Source organism: Schistocerca americana, chromosome X (assembly GCF_021461395.2).
Source record: "Schistocerca americana isolate TAMUIC-IGC-003095 chromosome X, iqSchAmer2.1, whole genome shotgun sequence".
In the NCBI taxonomy this organism is placed as follows: domain Eukaryota; kingdom Metazoa; phylum Arthropoda; class Insecta; order Orthoptera; family Acrididae; genus Schistocerca; species Schistocerca americana.
Genome location: NC_060130.1, coordinates 426509183 through 426522598, shown reverse-complemented (window position 1 = coordinate 426522598; position 13416 = coordinate 426509183). Strand labels below are relative to the sequence as shown.

General features: G+C 38.4%; 1 protein-coding gene across 1 annotated transcript in view; it reads left to right on the top strand.

Moving 5' to 3' along the window:
• The window catches only part of LOC124555138 (solute carrier family 41 member 1-like), a 103823-nt gene that overhangs the window by 27101 nt on the left and 63306 nt on the right, over positions 1–13416 (top strand). The window contains exons 4-6 of the mRNA XM_047128949.1: positions 5804–5948; positions 6312–6458; positions 12126–12273. Of these exons, the coding sequence (XP_046984905.1) occupies positions 5804–5948; positions 6312–6458; positions 12126–12273 (440 nt within the window). The remainder of the gene's footprint in view (positions 1–5803; positions 5949–6311; positions 6459–12125; positions 12274–13416) is intronic.

The window sequence follows — 13416 nt, the reverse complement described above, 5'->3', positions numbered from 1 at the left end:
ATACATTGCTGTGTATAAAATGTAAATAAGATACTGAAATTTTATTTAAAATAACTGAGAGCAGAATAGTATCTTACTTCATTCTTGAGATATTGGTTTTTATATCTGGCAGATATTCGCCCTCGGCATGCGCAGTTCCATCCCAGCACATCAGAAATTGTGTCGTCGTAACTATCATCGTATTTCATAAACAGTTGAAGATATCAAAATGAGGTTTTTTCTTCGAATGGTAGCATACAAAGATTCACGTAAATTGTATAATAATTATTGGCCGACATATGGCAGTAACTTGTCCGCAACAGTGAGAGGGTCAGCAGAATTGGGCTCAAAAATGCATCATAGTGCTTAAGGAAAACCCAGAGACTGCATTTAAACACATCTTCAGCACCTGGGGAGTCACGGATCACAAGTTAACTCATCCACAGCAGTGAAAGGGTTAAACTACTTTCACATAGGCATAAGATATAAATGCACAATTTACTGAACCTGGTCTGGAGAATTTGTGATGCAAATAACATTAAATACACACATTGATATTGTACTTCTCATCATAAGCTTAACGGGGTAGTAAGGCTGAGGTGAACAGCCATATCTGATGGAGAATCTGCTCCCCATCTCCCTTCCAACCACTTACATGCTAATAGTAGAATGTGCCCCATCATGTTTTTTATTTATGTATTTATTTATTTAGTTATTATCTCATTGACATGTGGTCCTTTATACACTAGTTACTTTCTGTTCATTGGTATCATTATTTTCCTGTTTTATTTAAATACTGCTCAATAACAATTGGATATTACTCTTCATTTCCTAGGTTACATATATCTGCCAGACAGAATAGCAACACAAGTAGAATACTGAAGGGTACATTCATTTGGAGAAGAGACTGCTGTATTGTTCTCAGTTGAGTTGAATCTCCAGATCTCCATCTGTGACACAGTAGATTACACCACCGCCATGTCACACTGTCACTAGTGCATGTCTTCGTATGTGCTCTGAGTTTAAGGCAAAATGAGTAGGTCCGCAGTGGTTGAAATTCAGATCACTAGCAGAGAAGAATATAATCGTTTCTGTTCTCATTATCACCTTGAATATAAAAGTAATGAATTATTGTGAATTTGTGATGCTCACATAGGATTTATGGAAAAATAGAGGCTTCTGGAAATTGATAATTTACTCACAAATTGCAACCATGGTTCTGCATCAGCTGTAGAATATTTCTGTACAAATGAAAATTTGTGCTGGACTGGAACTTGAACCCGTATTTCCCATTTGTTGCTAGCTGTCACTTTAATCACTTCTGCTATCTGAGCATGCTTCCAGGAGTGGCACAAATCTCCATTTCTCCTGCTGTGTACTTACGCTCGCACTGCGTTACCATGATTCACCCACATGAGGAGACAGTTTTCTCTCACCATTTTGTTGCAATGGCATGAAATACTGTAGTGCAATGTCAGAGACTCTGCATTGATGACCAACAGCCAAATTAAGTTAAGAATGAACTCGCAAATTGCTGTTTTGCTTCTACATCACCTGTAGACTATTAGAGTGTAAACACCAGGACAAATGAAGATTTGGGCCACTCCTGGGAGCATGCTCAGATAGTTGAAGTTGTTACAGTGACCACACGTGCCAAACAGGAAATTTGGGTGTGAGTCCTGCTCCAGCATAAATTTTGATTAGTTCTGAATTATTCTACAGCTGCTGCAGAAACATAATTGCTATTTGTGAGTTCATTCTTAATCAAATGCAGCTGTTGATTACTACAGTGTCTCAGACACTGCACTGCAGTATTTCTGAAAATTATTGAGGGGCAGTGTCAGCTTCAGGTATACTATAATTAAAATGTACAACATTCCTTATCCTACCAGGATGTCTGCATTGTCAGAGGTTTGTGACATTGACACCTGATCATATGCACATTTGTAAAATAAATTAAATTACATGACTAGTGTGTTTTCTTGTATTCTTGAATATTAAAAAAAACTTATGGAACAGTTCTGAATGTCTCAGTGAGTCACTCTTGATTTTTAGTATTTTATATCAGGCATCACCTGACAGAGCTATAAAAGACATTCAAGGAGGCCTGCAGTCTTATATAAATGCTCATACTTATCACAGTGTCAAGATTGAGGATTCTAAGTGGATATTTATAAAATAATTTCTCACTGAACTTCAGGTACCACTAAGCTGGTGACTTTAAGGTGGTTTCCAAGAGGATGCTATTGCCAGGGGATGTATTGAAAGTATCATGCTTGAGTTACTACTGTAACAAGAAACTTCAGTTCACTTTTCACATATTAATTATCTTTCTGTCAACAGCGCACTAACACAGAAAGTGCATATTTGGTTCTTGTTTGTAATGAATGCCCCATTTTAATCTCCATATCCAGCTGTGCAGTTAGATTAATAGTATCAGCTAGTGATTGAGATTTCAAAAGTGAGTATACATGTGTTATTCATGGCATTGTTTGGATCTGTTTTATTTAACCTCCGTTGTAGGGAAGATGTTTCTAGTTCAGTGCCTTGACGGCAGCTCGGTCATTAGAGGCAAAGGACTTCTTAAGTGGGACAAGGTAAGTTGCTGGAAGACAGAGGAATTGGTTAAATATATATGACTTTGTAAATGGAACTAACCCGATGTTCACAACAGATGATTAAGATCAAAGAAAACTGTTAGAAATGACTATTACAGGTTTGAACATAACTTCTCTTGGATACAAAGACTAATATCTTAACCCCCTCACATCTTCATTGTAGACATAATGTGTATGTGATACGTGTTAGTGACAATTTTCATTCTAATGTACTACACACAGCCTATAGTGAGAGAGTAAGCTTGAGCACTGAAGCTTTTGTGACAATCAATGTAATTTCTTCTCAGCCACTACTTGCAGTGTTAAGGAAACTCATTGTGTTTAATAAAAGGAAGTGATAAAGGATGTTCAGTGTAGCAGCTGTTACTATTGGTTCATTGAGAATAGTTCCAAAGTAAGCGTAAATTTTGTAAATGATGATTATTCAAATGGTTCGAATGGCTCTGAGCACTATGGGACTTAACATCTGAGGTCATCAGTCCCCTAGAACTTAGAACTACTTAATCCTAACTAACTTAAGGACATCACACACATCCATGCCCAAGGCAGAATTTGAACCTACGACCGTAGCAGTCGTGTGGTTCCGGACTGAAGCACCTAGAACTGCTCGGCCACAGCGGCTAGCGATGATTATTCATACTCTTGGCTCACAAGATTGTAGTCAAATACTCAGTATTAATAAAACTAACATCTTGATTTGCCTTACAAAGCATATCTCATTAAAAGGGGACAGTCTAAATTGGCAAGAAATGGTAAAAGAAAACTCAACTTTGTGCAACTATCTTGAAGGCGATCAAGATATATGTAATATACACACTGCCGTGTGTAGTTAGTATAAACTTAGATAAGAAATTGTCTCAAGGCACAGTTATTAATATGCTTGAAAGACAATTAATTCTTATTAATGTGCTCTAAAGGCAAATAATTCAACAGGAGACCCCCCTGTGAAAGGGGGAAAACTGTGGAAGTGAGTGTTGTCAGTGAAGAATGGTTGGAAGTTGTAAAATAAGCTGCTAAAGTGAAATAGACAACAATGAAACCATTATCATTAGGAAATATATTTGTGGTGGCCAGTGACAATAAAAACAGTGTAATGTACAAAAATAGCATAGAGGCACAAACAGGATTTGCTCCTTCTACGGGTCAGCAAAATAGTGCTTCTGGATTTGGGAGCTGCAAGATGTATGAACCTTGTAGAAAACTAGTCATCCTAACTGACAGATATGGTCATGACATGACAGAACAAGTAAACAAGTTTTCCAAAATGAAAATCTCAGGATTTGTTAAACTTGGTGCCAGACTGTTAGAAGGAAGCATGCCCAGGAGTAAAAGTGAAGTATCATATCTTCCATCAGTTGATTTCATTGGACTGGCAGGCAGATCAACAATTTTTAGAAAAAACAAACGTATGAAGCTACAAGGGATATTCAGTAAGGATTGCAACACTTTTTTTTTTTTTTCCTCAGCCAATTTCGGTTGAAAAACTGCGGAATTTGTTGTGGGACATCATGGAATATTCCCGCTTCAGCCCCTTTTGTTTCATGAAATTCCAATAGGTGGCGGCGCTATAAGTAGCATTCAAAATATCATTTGTAACAGAGGTGTGTTCCAAGCACAGAGCTGTCATTGAGATTCTTTTGGTGGAAAACCAGAACAGATATTCATAGGCACTTGCAGAATGTCTGTGGAGATGTGGCAGTGAACAACAGCATGGTGAGTCTGGAGAGACATCTATTATTGCAACAAGGCCCATACAGCTGTGACCCCTGCATTGTTGGAACATGCAGACATTCACATTGACGGATCACAATCAAGACACCCTGCTGCTAGAATGGATGTCTTTGTTGGTAGTGCTGACACACTTGTCCACCACTTGTGATACTCAGAGGTGTGTGCCCACTGGATTCTTCACCGCCTCGCTGTACACCATAAAGAGCAACGAAGGACCATCTGTGCAGAATTGCTTTCGCATTATGAGGCTGATGTGACAATTTTATGTCGAAAATCATCACAGGCAGTGGAATATGGGTTCATCACATTGAATCTGAAACAAAACAGCAGTCCGTTGAGTGGCACCACAGCTCTCTCCTCTGAAGAAAAAGTTCAAAGCTGCACCATCAGCCATTAGTCGTGGGACCAGTCTTCCGGGACACTAAAAGGGTTATGCTGTTTGATGTGCTCCCTTATGGTGCAACAACCAACTCTTAAGTGTATTGTGCAAATGAACTTCACAACAATGCAAGGCCTCACACATGTCTGCACACTCGAGAGAAACTCACAAACCTTCGTTGGACTGTCCTTCCTCATCCACTCTACAGCCTGAATCTCGCACCTTCTGACTTCCATCTGTTTGGTCCAGTGAAGGATCCACTACATGGGAAGCATTACGTGGGTGATGGAGAGGTTATTGTTGCAACAAGACATTGGCTCCAATGTCGACCAGGTGAGTGGTACCGTGTGGGCATACAGCCCCTCCAAATAAGGTGGCATAAGGTCATCACATTGAAAAGGAATTTTGTTGAAAAACATGGTTTTGTAACTAAAAGAGTGGGGAATAATATGGTGTATTGGAATCCTGAATAAAACAAAACTACTTTCAGAAAAAATAGTGTTGCGTTACTTATTGAACTCCGCTAAAAAGTGTTCACTTAAATGCACACAAATGTGGTGCTCCTGAACATTGTCACCATAATCTACCACTAAAGGGTTTTGTGAATGATGAAATACTCACAGTCAATGATCAGTTCACCAAATATGCAAACTTTTTTAAAAAGTTAATAGAAAATCCAAGATAAGTGTGACAATATTATGAAAAGGATAGTTGCTACTCACCTATGATGGTGATGCTGAGTTGCAGATAGGCACAACAGAGAGACTGTCAGAAAGTGTGCTCTTGACTAACAAGACCTTCATCAGAAATAGCTCCACACACACACACACACACACACACACACACACACACACAGCGTCTCTGGCTGCTTAGACTGTGGTCTCTGGTCTGTGTACTTCAAAAAATGCAAATGTGGAAACAAACTTGTTACTTTATGGAGTGGAATTTTAGATTATCAGGAAGTTATGGCTTTAGTAATTGTAAAGTTACTAACAGTTTGTAAATTATCCAAGGCATGTTTTCATTTTTTTTTTCAATGTTGGCATCTTTTATTGTGGCGATAGTCTGATTTTTTTGTGTATCTTCTTTCGCACAGTGTCAGGCAAATGTGGTTGGATTCCTTGCTTCAGTTGTGGCAATAGTGATGGGAGGTTTCAAGAGCAGGAGTGTGCGGCTTGACCATGCACTTCTTATGTGTGCCAGCAGTTTAGTGACTGCTTCACTTGCCAGCTTTGTTCTAGGTAAAACTAACTCTCTAGTTATTTTCTTGTCTGTATTTAGTTGTAATTAACATTATTATATGGCTTCAGTAACTTTGATAGTGACAGGTATGTAAATATTAATATTTGTTGTTTGTTTGTGGATTTCATTAATTATTGTTGAAATAACTTTTCTTTTTAATTGAACGTGAAAACCTCTAATCAAACCAAAATCTGTACTTAGTGGAGCAGTACTATTTACGTGGATAAAAATTGGGGAATCTTTGACATGATGCACATCTTTTACTTTCATCATTCTGATACATAAGTACTGTTTTGAGTTGATAATTATGTTGAATTTCTTTGTGCTCAATTTGCACTAATAAGCTATTTGTTCTTTTTTAGGTCTTACAACTGCTGCAGTGATAGTTTTCTCACGGCATTGTAGCATCAATCCCGATAATGTAGCTACTCCAATTGCAGCAAGTCTTGGTGACGTTACATCACTCGCTCTTCTCTCATGGATATCAACTGTCCTCTATGATGCTATAGGTACTAATATTTTCTTTGTGCAGTTTTTAAATATGGTTCCAATCTATTAAAACTATAAAACTAGGAAAATTAGTGATTGAAAATGCAAAAAGTTGAACAGAAAAGATATATGGAACAGTTACTTGTGAAATGTGACAAACTGTGGAAAATGCAATTACTGATGTACTTGTGTACTTCAGGGTAGGTATGAACTGAGAATGATTCTATAATTGTTGGCGTATTATTGGGCCCCAAGCCATAGAAACATGGAAAGTTTTAATTCTTGTTCTTTCTCAAATATTTGTCAGTCCCCTGAGAACTTCCACCACATGTAGTAAATACTGATTGTGCTAAATATCTTCAGGTTATTTCCAGGTGAATGTATATTGACTTAAACCATGTGGACAGTAAAGGAAAATATTTAAATTGGTGGTGGTGGTGGTGGTGGTGGTGGTGGTGGTGGTGTACTCCTGAAGCTCACATCTAAAATAGGGACACTGCACTCTGTTAAATTTCCTCACACACAGCATAAAAATTGCAGTAGGTAGTGAGTCTTCACCACTAGTGTCATCTGTAGTCTGCAACTTGTAGTGCTATCTTGCCTGTGTGTATGTAAGTATGGAATACTTTTATTGCAACTAAATTGCTGTCACTATAAGTTTAGATGAACAGTAAAAGCCTGTGTATAATTTAGGCATCAAACACGGAACTGTGATAGCACCACTCAGTCGTACACTCTTAATGACAATGAACTTCAGTTTACTGTCTATAAAGTACTGTATATTGGCCTCTCTTGGGCACTTAAAGGTAAAGACTGCAGTTGTAAAAGAGCCAAAATTTGTAAAGAAGACTGAATAGGTTAATAAAATAGTGATAGTTTATGGAAATAAGTAAACACGAAATCAGTCTGTGCAGAGGCATAACAATGGTAACTAGCATCTAACCTTCTATGAATCAGTTACTTGTGATCTTATTTTTAAAACTATGACCTTTTTATATTTTTCCACTAAAAGATTACACTACTCTCAAATATACTTGTCTTTACACAATGTAACACAAAAGGGAGACCCCAAATTACACACTTACCCGATTTTCATATGCTTAACTTCTTAATCCACAGTTTCTAGCTGTCTGAGTAGAATTATACAAAGTTTCAGTCAACAGCAGCAGACATCATGAAAAAGGAAAATGCTCTGTGAATCAAGCGTTCGTAGTATTAGCCATTTTAGGGCTAATCTAATTTGATGATCAACCATCTGATACAGCTATAGAAACTGCTAAAACTGAATTTATTGTAAATGTTTATAATATTGTTCATTTCATAACAATGTAAAGGGCTTTTTTCCCAAAATACTTGAAGATACTTTGTTGTAAAATAAACTGTCGTTTAAAAACAAAATTTACTGTCTCAGCACTTACATCTTTTGACCTATAGTGACATAAAAGCAAAGTATTACTAGTTTATGACACAGCTCCTGCCTTCTACCAGACTTGTGTTAACACAGTACTTGTCTTCTCTCCTTCAGAAGTTCTACATAAACACAGATTTCATTCAAAGGAACATAGGAAATATTTGTACGTTTCAGTTAAATAACTGTCAAGTCTCATGCACAACTAAGACATTTGTTAAGTCATACCACACTTTTTTGAGAGAGAGAAAAACAAAATTACTTAAATGAACATAGAATTTCAGCCCACACCATAGCCATAGATCTCCACATCACAATTTAAGCCATATCCACTCCTGTAAACACACAGATTTTTATATCCACCTCCATTGAATGTTTAGTGGTAGCCTGTAAGATATCTAATTGTTAATGTACGGAAAGTTCTGGTTGAAAATACCAAATTATTTAGGAATAAAGGAGACGACTCACCTAAAGACGGAAGCACTGCTTCGTCGCCAAATACACGCACGGAAGGTACAGAGCTTTACTTTGCTAGCTTTCTCAAGCTGGAGGAGAAATGTGCGCGCACCCCCCTCCTCCCCCCTCCCCCTCCCCCTCCCCCCCCCCCCCTACACACACACACACACACACACACACACACACACACACACACACACACACACACACACACACACCACCCCTTTCTCATTACCCTCGCCCAGTACTTGTCAGCTTGATGTGAGCTGCCATCTCGCGCCCTAGCTTATGAAATGAAATAGAGTGCTCGGCTGTCTGCCATGTGTCCCCTCTACCTAAACCCCTAGCTAGCCCACGGACAGCTCCCAACTCCCGCGAGCTGCTAGACGCTTTCCCCCAACCACCTCCCTGCCTCCCACTTCTCTCCATCCCTCACCCCACACTGCACCTAAACCTCACCCCAGTACACTCACCATGATCAACATACAATAACAAACTATGAAATCACTCATGCTCACAGAATTAAAACATAGATGAGCTGTGCCTCCTAGAGGCTGTTAGCCAGACAAACTTAACCATCATGCCTGACTGATAACAGGTGGCATCAGCATTCACTTGTACTCCTATTTAGTGTGTCACATTACCCGTCAGCGCTTATTACAACTAATGATATATCCAGACTGAAAAATTTATTCACAAGGCAAAGTTTCTTAAATTCAGAGAGAAAATGATTTACTTGCTAAGGACTTGTATCAGTGGTGGAAGTTATACCTTCTTATCCTCCAGTGTTGAGTTTTGTTGGTGCTCTAGTTCAGTTTATTCTTTTGACGAGTGCTACTGTTTGCTCTTGCATGGTCATATCAAGCTGAACTGTTCTGAAGGTGCCTGTATGTGGCTTTGCATGTACAACACATGTCAACATAAAAATAATTGGAAGAAAGAGAATTTTTGTCTTTCTGATTGCCCCGATTGCTGTGTGTATCAGTTTTTGTTAAAATTTAGAATGCCTTGTTTTAGAGTGAGAATATGTCTGGAATATTTAGACTTTCAGCTTTCCTGGTCATGTATTCCGTAGTTTACTACTGAATAGGAATATGAGGTGAGTCAGGAAAAAAGATCCATGCCATGAGGGATGATAGTACTGGTGAATCTGAATAAATAACTTCGTACGGACATATGCCTTATTCCAAATGCTTTCAGAGCTAAACCACATTTAATGTCAGTTTTCTGTGGTTTTCTTGAATAACTCGAAAACTGGAGCCACTAGCAAAAACCTGTCACAGCATAAAATTCAACTACATAACATTTCCTACAACAAAGTCCCTATTCATTTTTTCTTTAGCGCTAATAGTTTGTGTGAAGAGAGTGAGATGATATTGAAAATCTCACATGACATGCATTTGCTGTAGCTTAGGTAGTTTTTGTAGGCCAATTTGAGGTAGTTTCCTCACTATAGTCTGATTTATAGTAGTTGTCACTTGACAGGCAACGTGCTGCAGGGCTCCCGCCACCAATAAACCAATGGCAGCCGGCGCTGTCGGCTGCCACTGCATTGCCACTTCACTCTGCCGAGCTGACTAAGGCATTGTGCCAGCCAGTCCTCAGCGAGCCGTTGTAGACGTGCGGGTGAGAGATTTGAGTGACTTGTAGCTTCGCGTGTTTACAATGTCTGATGAAAGCAGTCGCAAGAGAGGGAGGCCGAGGCTGCACACTCCTCGGAGACCTACAAAAAGTGGCGGACATGGCGTCGTTATACGCAGTCAGGCACGTGAATACGTGTGTTCCTTAAGGGAGTATTTTGAGAGAGAGAGGGATGCAGGAGGGCCTCTCATTCCTTTGGATAAGGTGGTGGAGCGAACTGCAGCTGCTCTGCAAGTTAGCGAACGATCAGTAATAAGAATCTGCAAGGAGAAATTCACGAAAGAAGGCTCAAGTGACTCATCTAAATTGGAGACACCTGGGAAAAGGAGGCGACTAGAGAAGAGGGTCACAAAACTTTACTCTTTTTCAGGAAGATGGCATTCGTCATCAAATATACACATTTTATTCGAGGAAGGAGTATCCAACACTCAAAAAAACTACATGCTACCCTCACAGCGGCTGACCTATTTCAGGGTAGTAAATCGTCTTTAAGAGTCGTGAAAATGTTAGGATTCCGCTATAAATCCATCTCTGGCAGAAAGTTACTAATGGAACACCAAGATATTGCAGCCTGGCGATGCCGCTTTCTTAGAGAATTAGTGGGGACAAATTTTGATGATGGCAGCTCCGATCGGCAGAGGAAAAAGGATAATTGTAGCACATGCCGGAAATTCAAAAGGTTTCATTCCAAATTGTCTGCTGCTATTCAGTTCAAATAAGACCTCCGACTACCACGAAGAGGTGAACCACAATACTTTTGTGAAATGGTTTGAAGACTGTGTGCTCCAGAACTTAACAAAAAACTCTATCATTGTTATGGATAACGCTCCTTATCATTCAGTAATACAAGTCAAAGCACCCACAAAGGCAACGAGGAAAAACGACATTGTTAGCTGGTTACAGAAACATAAGGTGCAGTTCGACAGTAATTTTACAAGGGCAGAATTATTAGAACTTGTATCACAACACAAACCAAAGAACCCGATTTACATTATGGATGAAGTAGCAAAAAAATACGGGCATAAAGTGCTCAGATTGCCTCCTTACCATTGCCATTTCAATGCAATAGAGCTGATTTGGGCTCAGGTTAAGCGGCATATTGCTGCAGAAAATAAGAAATTTACATTAACCGAAGTGGAACGCCTTTTGAAAGAGGCAATTGAAATTGTGACATCGGAAGACTGGCAGAAGGTAGTAGTACATCACGTGAAAGGAGTGATACAGGACACATGGAACAATGAAGGTATCTTACAACAAAGTGTCAAAGACTTGATTATATTTGTCAATACGAGCAGCGAGACGGATAGTTCCACTGACTCTGACTCTGAATTAAGCGGTGTTTTCGCATTGTCTGATTAGTGTGTAGTGTACTTACTGCCATTAAATAGTGTGTTTGTGAATTTATTTCGATTAATTCTTATTCTTGTTGTGAGACTAAGAAATACTGTTTGGCCAGCTCTCTTCATCTCCTTACGGTAAGTTAGACTGAATTTTAATTCTATTTCATTTTGTATATACACCAAGATGTTATTCAATGTGTGTAATAGTTTTCGAGATTTGCAATCTAAAGAAGAAAACTTTTCCGGACGCGAAAATTTCTCACACTTCAATAGTTAATGTAACATTTTGTGCTTTTGTCCATGCCATTTTATAATCATAAATTATTTTACTTTTGTTCTAACCTTAAGACCATTGTAATTTATTGCTCAGACAATACACACACACACACACGCACGAAAGACAAGGTACAATTCAATTAGCAACCCACAAGTGGCCAGCGGCGCCTTGGGCAACAGCCTGTATAGTTATTAGTTCCAACAAGGGTTGCAGCCAAGTGGCCTGTAGTGGCTGCACCAAGCACAAACTTCATGTGCAAACTATGAAATGGTGCACACACCGAATTGGTAGTTACAGCAACTGTTGCTTCTATCTACACAGAATTAATAAATTTTGTTTAATTTGGAGCAACTATGGATTTATTTGTCTTGTTGTCACCCAGTTGCACTATCAAAAGGTTCAGCTTATTGCCTCAAAAATCCATTGTTATCTCGAGTATGAACAGATGTAAACAGTTGTAACATTTTATTAAATAAAAAACCTCTATTGTCAACTTTCAATTAGAATGAAATTTTATTTCCAAAATTCAGTTTTCTGTTTCTGAAAGTATTGTAATTCATTCCAGGGAAAACCGACTGGCTGGCCCCACTTATCATTTCTGGTTTTGTTCTTGTGACTCCTTTGTGGGTTTGGATTTCAAAGCAGAATAAGCACACACGAGAAGTTCTTTACTGTGGATGGACACCAGTGTTGGTGGCAATGCTTATTAGCAGGTAAGACTCAATATTACTATTTTATCGAAACTTAACTGGAGCTTAATGTGACAAATGGCTCTTCGGTTTTTTAAGAGCTGCATTCGTTTATTCATTCAGAAATTGTTCCAGGCTAGTTTGTAAATGTTAGAATGGAAAATGCATTGACAAAAGAAATTTAGACTGCAACGTGAAGAAATACTCCTGAAAATAAAATCTTCAGAGTTTGTGGGCCATTTCAGTTTTCTTCTTCTTCTTCTACTATTACTACTACTACTACTACTAATAATAATAATAATAATAATAATAATAATAATAATACACTGGGATCATCATCTTTTTGTCTGTAATTGTCAGAACACATGCCATAGTCAGTGTCATGTTCACATCTGTGAGGGTTGCTCTCCTGTGCTTTTATTTGAAGAAAGGGAATTATTGGTTAAAAAAATCCTTAGCCTTTCATTGGTAGGTCACCTATGTCAATTTCAGTAACAAGCAATTGAAAGAAGGGAATGTTACTGAAATATGCCAAAACATAAATACAGTAAAACTTCATTTATACTTCTTTCACTTATACGTTTTTCCCACTGATACGAAGTTATGATGCAGTGTTTCAGAGTGGGTTGCCGGTAAGGCCAATGCTAGACAATAATGAAATTTGATAGTGTAATGAAGAACTTTGTCAAAGTTAGGCATTGGTCAAATTTTCTTTGATCAAATCTAGCACTTCGCCTTAGATTTGATCAAAGGAAGCTTTCATCTTATGTTTACTGCATGGAGAAATCAACCGCTTGGAGCGTTAGCATCGCTACAGCTGTCTGACACACAATTTTTATCAACACGACTCCCAAATTTACATGGTGCGTCGCATATATAACAAAATTGATAGAAATATTTGAAGAAGATGAAGCACTGTGTAGCTTATGACATCTCGAAAACAAAAACAGAAGAAAAAGTGAGCTATAAAAAAACTGCAGATGCTATTAGCTATGAAGTACAGCCAGGATATACCCCTGAGAATATAAAGGAGAAATTCTACAACTTCTGTGGAAATAAAAATTTTTCGTGACTGCAGTATGTATTAAATTTATTTGCGTCCACGTACTCCTCCTTCAGTGTGTTATAAATAGCTTCAAACATTTCTAGTATTATTTTCGTCAATGT